Genomic DNA, 7,959 nt, shown 5'->3' with positions numbered 1-7,959 from the left:
CCGGTAGCGGTCAGTGGTGTGTGACTTGTCTGTGAGGAACAAGGCTACTCACTGAGGGCGGCTCAGGTGATTCGTGTTCATAAAACTGCGTTTGGGGGAGTTGTGCCCTCCACTGAGAAAGATAGAGATGTTGGGTATTAAATAGTCTACAGCGATTTTACAGTTCAATTAGCAATAATGGCAGCTTGCAGCAAGAGATCGTAATTGTTGAAACAAAACCCTCAGAGCTGGTAACCTTTCAGTGTTGTTACCGCCACATACGTTGGAAGCACATACAGCAGCAGGGGTATCGCAGTGTGTAGCGGTGTTCTCCATCCATTTAAAGGCTATTTGGAGGGGGTATTGTTGAATATTAATATTTTTTCTAGTATTTTGGAGTGTAAAAAAAGTGTTGATCTAATTAGAGAAGCTAGACTTATGTGTGTTCTTTTACTATGTTAAGTACTACCTCTCTTTCTCTTTAGCAATGGGCTACTTTTGCCAGAGCCTGGTATCTCCTCGATGCGAAGATGCAGCCACCAGGAAAAATAGCAGCTGCGACCGTAATCAGACTTGAAGGCAGGCATAAACCTATTTATCATGCACTAAGTGAGTATTGCAGTAGTTAAAAACAAGTTTGCTTTCCTTCACTCATATTTTTCTTCTGATTTCAGTTTTAAAATCAAGCCTGATACATAAGGTTACGTTTTTCAATTGTTTGTAAACTACAAATGTCTTAGTTTTCTTTCTCATCTTTTGCCTTCATACCCCTCTACTACCTTATGTCGTTGTCTTTACCAATCCATATGAAACTCATTATGAATTCATAATTTATTTTTAGTAGCTGAATTACGGTGGGTTGTGCGTTCAATTTTTAAAAACCTTGAAATGTGTTTCGTTGCATTGATTTTAGGTGTAAAGATTTAATTCACAGTGCACATAATGAAACACTGATGTGATTCTTGCTTAGATTTTCTGAATGCTACCTTTCAGTAGCTGCACAACACCACAGAGTCTTGGAGTGGTTCTTTATTCTGAATAAGGTGCAGAGAAGTCCTGTCTTCATGAGGCAACAGCCACAAACTGAAACACAGGAGGTTCCCTCTGAATATCAGGAGACATTTTTTTACTGTGAGGGTGACTGGAAGTGGTTGCCCGAGAGGTTGTGGAGTCTCCATCCTTGGAGATATTCAAAAGCTGGTCTTGCTTGAGCAACATCACCTCCAGAGGTCCCTTCCAACCTCAGACACTCTATGATAATGAGGCTGGAACCCGTCTGATTCTTAAATGGGAGATGTAATCATTGTTGAAAGATATCTTCTTGTTTAAATGAAAAAATCATTTTGCTTTTTTTCGAATTAGAAGATTCAGCAATAAGATCTGTGACCTTGTTCATTATTTGTAATACTGTAGTGCCTGTCTTGCAGTGATAAGATTTTATAGATAATAAAAAGGTGATCCCTCATGTTGATGGTGCAATGTTTCCTGTAATACTCATGCAAATTTTTCAAGAGACATTACTGAAACAAAAAGGAAGCATTAAACTTTGCTCATACATGTAGAGTGTACATACTAAAATTATACTTGATCTGTTTTTCATAATAGTAGGTAGTATTTGTACTGTTCTAAAGATGTTTTAAATACCAGAGTTCTGCTGTTGCAAATTATGTCTTATCCACAAGATGTCAGTGGAGACTAAGGCTGTCTGAAAAATAAAGCAGACACTGAGAGGAAATGTTTTTGGTTGTCCTGTGGGAAAGATCTTTGATACTTATATGTCCATGAAATTATAAAATCCTGGAAAGTCATTTCAAGGATAACTTTATTTGGTCTAAAGTATTCTATAAATCAGTACCAAATGAATTACACCTGAGATTGACGTTGACTACTGAGACATTTGATACTCTCTAAGAGAGCAAAGTATGCATGAATTTGTGGCTGATTACTTAACACTCCTTTTTTTCTTTTTTTTTTTCCCCTGAACTAACAAGAAATATTTTAGTGTCTGTGAGATAACAGTTCCTTAGACAAAATAACATCGTGGAGATTTTTTGTTTTGTTTTTAATTTGGTATCCAGATACCCTTCCGTAAAATCATTATTTATTTATTGTGTTGAAAAGTATCTGGAGCTGAATTTAAACTGTGGTTAGGGAAGGAAGGAAATTTGATTTCATGTGTATTTATTTTCTGTTTTAGGGATAATTTTTCATTATTCTCTAGAGTCTCATATTTTTAGGTGCTGTTAGACCATATGCCTTGAATTAGGGGGTACAACCTTGTTCAGGAGGTTTGAATCTGGATTTTTAGGTTTCTTCTGTACCTCCTCTTCTCTCTACTCTCATCCACTTGCATCCTATCTTTGTGAGCAGCTTCACAATACAGAACCAAAAATAGGGGGGCAGATTATTAAAAAATTGGGCGATCTGGTTCTTTATGTTGGATTGTGAGCAGGTGTAGGTGAGCCATTTCTGTTGCTTGGGTAGGATTTGCTGCTGTTCTCTGCATCCTCGAGGGAGAAGACTAGGCTGGATGGAAGCGTCCCGCAAACCTGATCTGGCCCAGGTGTTACTCTAGATTGCAGTGTTAGTTTGTAATACCTAAAAGAAGCAGCGAAGGCTTATCTTCTGATGAAAGATTTGGCAAGTACTTTGTCAGTCTTGTGAGCTAACAGTTGACAATATGTGCCTTTAATTACCATTTAGTCCTTAATTAAAATGTAGGAGGAAAAATACATGTACCTGGAGCATGTGTTTTTACTGTATGGTAGGAATTACTGAAGTTATAAACATACAGGGATATAAAATGGATTTACTGTAGCAGCTTAGTTTTATCTGAAGAGGTGCAATGTATACGCTGTATGTAACAAATTGCATATACTATAATGTAATACAATATACTGGCGTTATTTTTGTGTATTTCTTGAGGAAAACATACTTACATACTTCATAAAAGAATAATTCGATATTATAGCATGAAAATTGTTGACACATCTGAGGGACCTCGACAAGTTCGAGAAGTGGGCCTGTGTGAACCTCATGAGGTTCAACAAGGCCAAGTGCAAGGTCCTGCGCCTGGGTCGGGACAATCCCCAGTATCAGTACAGGCTGGGGGATGAAGGGATTGAGAGCAGCCCTGCCGAGAAGGAACTTGGGGGTACTGGTGGATAAAAAGCTGGACATGAGCCGGCAATGTGCGCTCGCAGCCAGAAGGCCAACCATAACCTGGGCTGCATCAAAAGAAGCGTGGCCAGCAGATCGAGGGAAGTGATTCTGCCCCTCTACTCTGCTCTGGTGAGACCCTACCTGGAGTACTGCGTCCAGCTCTGGGGTCCTCAGCACAAGAAAGACATGGACCTGTTGGGTCCAGAGGAGGGCCAGAAAAATGATCAGGGGGATGGAACACCTCTCCTATGAAGAAGGGCTGAGAGAGTTGGGGTTATTCAGCCTGGAGGAGAGAAGGCTTCAGGGAGACCTTATTGCAGCCTTTCAGTACTTAAAGAGGGCTTATAAGAAAGGTGGGGACAAACTTTTTAATAGGGTCTGTTGCGATTAGGACAAGGCGGGATGGTTTTAAACTAAAAGAGGGTAGATTTAGACTAGATGTAAGGAAGAAATATTTTACAGTGAGGGTGGTGAAACACTGGAACAGGTTGCCCGGAGAGGTGGTAGATGCCCCATCCTTGGAAACATTCAAGGTCAGGTTGGATGGGGCTCTGAGCAACCTGATCGAGTTGAAGATGTCCCTGCCCACAGCAGGGGGGTTGGACTGGATGACCTTTAAAGGTCCCTTCTAACCCGAACTATTCTATGATTCTATGAAAGTAGCCTAAAGGAAGAGTTTTCTTCCGTGATATTTTGTGAATATTTTTCAAAAGTAGGATGCAATTTGGCTGTGTTTTTGGAGATGGTAAATATTTTAGCTTTCTTCCTCTTAAGTGCAGCCATCCCTGAGGTGATGGGTACAACACTGTTTGAAGACCAGTGGAAAATAATGTATTAATTTGAAATTTTGAAGGAGACATTAGCTATCCATAAATTCAATCTACTTTAAAAAGAACAGGTTGCACTCATTATTCAGGTAGCGAGCGTGTAAGTATCCTGGTTAGTTTTTCTCCTGGCTTTTAATTGTTCGTAATTGATCTATTGGTGTATGGAATTGTTAATTCAGTGTTTATGCAAGTGGAGAACTGTTGGCAAAAATTCCCTTAGATGAGCTTATTCTGTCATCTTCCCAACGAAAAAAAAAAAAGCACAAGTCCAGTGTCAGTTCCCTGACATGCCTTTAGACATACAGTGTTTTTAGAACTGACCTGTCAGTGGTGAAAGGCTGCATCAATGACGATGTTTAAATTGCGTTTGCACTTTAGCTGTAGTTGAAAGTAGAGCTTTAAAAGAACACAAGGTTAAAAAAGGTAGAAAACTTAAGTAGGGTGTGAAACTTCCATTGATTAATTCTATGCTTCTGTAAAAAATGCATGCTCAATTTAAGTCCTTCTTAGTGTAGCTGCTTTGTTACCTACTCAAAAATGTTTTAATCAAATGAGCCTCTTCTAATACTTACGTTGTTCTAATATGGTAATGCATATGAGGATGAACTTTGGACAAATCATTTTGCAATTGATTGAATGGGTGGTTATAGCTTATACAGCTGATCAAGATGATTACTTCTGAAATGAAAAACTACATCTTTTTTTGTATTTTCATGATATTTTTGAGATAGTATGGGTTTTATTAGCACTTTATTAGTTAAGAAGATCTATTAAAGTTACTTTCTGGCAAGGTATTGGTGATAGATTATAGACTTTGCACTTTAAAAACTTTTGATATGAAAGTTGCTGATACAACACTTAACGTATCTGTATGTGCTGTAATGTTCACTTCTGCTTGATTGATGAAAATGTGGGGGGTTTTTTCCCAAAAGGGCTGTTTCAGTTTTTTTGTGGGGCTTTTCTCCCCTCTCCCTCCCCCCCCCCATCTTTTTGTTTCTTTTTGATATTTAGCCCTAGGCTGTAATTATTTAATAGAATTATTTTACTTATCCAAAATATTCAGTCCTCGAGAAAACACTGTTTTTATGAGAAAACTAAAATTAGACAAATATTTAGGATCACTGTTTAGAACTCACCTTCTTTTATTCTGGGTTTTTTGAAACATAGGTGCATATGCAGCAGGATGTGTTGAATAAAATAATACATTTGCCTGTAAGCCAGATTTCCAGATCTTAGCTGAATAATTGCAATGGTTTAATTATCTAGTCTGATGGTATTTTACCTACTTACCTGCCTTCTAACCTGATAGTACTAATAAAAATAGTAATTAAGGTTGGTATTTAAGTGCAGATTTGGATGGTGTGACTCAAAAAGCTCAGATCTTTAAAGCTGAGCTTTATGAAATGTGTATTTATGTGCTGCTACGTATGTATTGCACACTTTATAGTTGTTATTTTGGTTGATTACCCCTGTGGTTCTCTTAATGTTTTCCACTAATTTCTACTTTGTAGGTGACTGCGGAGATCATGTTGTCATAATAAATACAAGACATATTGCCTTCTCTGGTAACAAATGGGAACAGAAAGTATATTCTTCACATACTGGGTAAGCTTTATAATAAATATTCAAATGAGCTAGTGGTAAATTTAGTGTCATATTTTCTTAATAGTTCAAGACTTTTGTCTTTTTTAGCATATTGGTTCAAAAAGGAATTCCTGCTTACATGTTTTGGTTTTTGTTTGCATGTGTTACGATGTTTAAAATGATGCAAGCCTTTTTCTTCTTTTTTTTTTTTTCTTTTCTTTTCTTTTGTTTTTGTTTTTTTTTTTTTTTCCCCAGTGTATGTTGTTAGGGAAATAATCTAACTCAAAAGTAGTCAGAGCAATTGAGTCAGTTAACAGATTTGGTGAGCCAGGTTATTTTGTGTGAACCATGAACCCAATCATCTATTCTATTTGCTAAGCAGTAGAGGACATTCCTATTGGCACAGCACATTTAAGATATATACGGTTGCCAACTTCAATTACTTTATCCTACCAGTACCTATTTACCTAACAGTAAATATCAAGATTGATATATTACTGGATCAGAGGATGGGAAAAAAAAAAAGAAATTGGAAAAACTAGTAAGAAATTAAATGCTCTCAAGATGTATTTATGTATACAATAGTGTACAATATATTATTCTGTCAGACATAACTTGTTTACAGACGGAAGTGCAATAATCAATTACAGACAGTATGGCAATGATCTGTTTAGTCAAATAAGAACAGTTGCTCCTATTTTATACAATGACAACACTAGGTAATAATCTCTAGGTGTTAAAATGTATCCAGTTGGGAGATGAATAAATCACATTGAGAAAGCTAATTTTGCTAGTATTTCAACCCTGAAATTCCTTTGCTGAATTGCTGAGAAGTTCTTGTTCAGAGTTGATGGAAATTAATGCCTTTTTTTTTTCTCCCCCACACCTACAACTTCTTAAAAATTTTCACTAAAAACTTCTGTGTAAGCACTGGCATAAGTACCTAAGTTGGTTTTGAGTAAGTGAAAAGAATTGTACAATTAAAATAAATACTTAAATCTGTGCAGCTCCCTAAGTGGGCATGTTTTAATGATGTTGGGTTTATTTTCATTTCACTTAGGTTGATTCCTAATAATGTAATTAAATCAAAATGAAACTCAGCTTTACCTGTCGTCTGTGTAATTTCTTGCACCACTGCATCATTCATTTAAAGTATATGCATAAATGTGAATTAGTGCAACTTCACCATATCACATAGACTTTAAAAACATGGATGCATTGCAGTAAAAGTCAAATTTTATTACTGTAGATATGCCAATTCAAGCTAAGGTTTATTTAAAATAGTAAGAAAATAATAAATACTGTTCAAAATGGTTGTCTCGTATGTCAGCCACAAACTGGTTGTGAGTCTTGATCATCTTGAAATATTTCCAAGTTTTGCATATCTTACTTGCATTGTAGTCTGTAGCTGTGATGGTGTATTTAGTATGCAGTTTTAAAAACATATCCATCTGCTTGTGAAACACAAACTTTTTAATACTCAAGTGAATAAATAAGAAAGTACAAATGGTCTTAAACTTAGATATTTGACAGGATAGTATCTTTCTAATAAAGTATAGTTGTTGGCCTCATGAGAACAATTTCCTTTTTTGAAGGCTTATAATACCATTACACTGTTGTTCAAGATGTAGTGATACTTGTGTCAACATTGTGCTTGAGCATATAGCATTAAGCTTGTATGCTTGTTCTGTTTTTCTAGCTATCCTGGTGGTTTCAAACAAGTGACAGCAACTCAGCTACATTTGAAGGATCCAACTGCTGTAAGTGTTTCCCCTTCTTCCCTTTCATTTGTAAAGCTGAACTGTTTTCATTTAATTAGTTCCCCTAAACAAAAGGGATCAGTTACCTGCATGTCTATAGCTAAATTACAAACATTCTGCCAACGTCTCTTAAAAACTTGGCTTGTGATGGTGTTTTTGTAAACAGCATCTTTTGAGGGTTAGATTGTAGGTTGTGCATTTTTGTGATTCTTCCATGCTGTCCAAATGAGCAAATCAAGTTCATTTGCTTCACTCATTTTAGACTGATGCACTTGCTTTTAGTTTCAGGGGTGTGACTTGTCTTATAAGCAAACTGCCTCAAGTTAGCTAAGCTGTACTTCAGCTTAACGACCCTATTACTTTTTTAAGAGCGAGAAAGAATAATGCTAATCTTAAAAATGTTAGAAAGTACACCTGCCTCTTTCTCCCAGTAAAATTCAACTGTAGGTTTTGTTAAATGATTTTTTTTTTTTTAAATCTTTTCTGCAATGCTGTGTGTTCATTGTCTGTGAAAGAATCGGAAATTGCGATTACATTGAATTTAAGCCTCTTTACTAAATGTCTGTATTAGACTATTACAAATGCTGAATGTCAGTGTTGATGTGTTTGTTACTGATTAAAAAAATAGGGTGCTAGATATGAACATT

At 36.5% G+C, this 7,959-nt stretch overlaps 1 protein-coding gene across 1 annotated transcript; it reads left to right on the top strand.

The window, feature by feature from the left end:
* Positions 1–61: 61 nt before the first annotated feature.
* On the top strand, positions 62–7,312 carry MRPL13 (mitochondrial ribosomal protein L13; the record flags this gene model as incomplete). Its single annotated transcript, XM_009582180.1, has 4 exons — positions 62–66; positions 465–588; positions 5,480–5,573; positions 7,252–7,312. Coding segments are annotated over exons 2-4 (234 nt in total), but the record flags the coding sequence as incomplete, so codon positions are not given.
* Positions 7,313–7,959: the final 647 nt, after the last annotated feature.

This window comes from Fulmarus glacialis, unplaced genomic scaffold, assembly GCF_000690835.1.
Source record: "Fulmarus glacialis isolate BGI_N327 unplaced genomic scaffold, ASM69083v1 scaffold39437, whole genome shotgun sequence".
In the NCBI taxonomy this organism is placed as follows: Eukaryota; Metazoa; Chordata; class Aves; order Procellariiformes; family Procellariidae; genus Fulmarus; species Fulmarus glacialis.
Note: the sequence above shows the minus strand (reverse complement) of the source record. Positions and strands in the feature narration are given on the sequence as shown.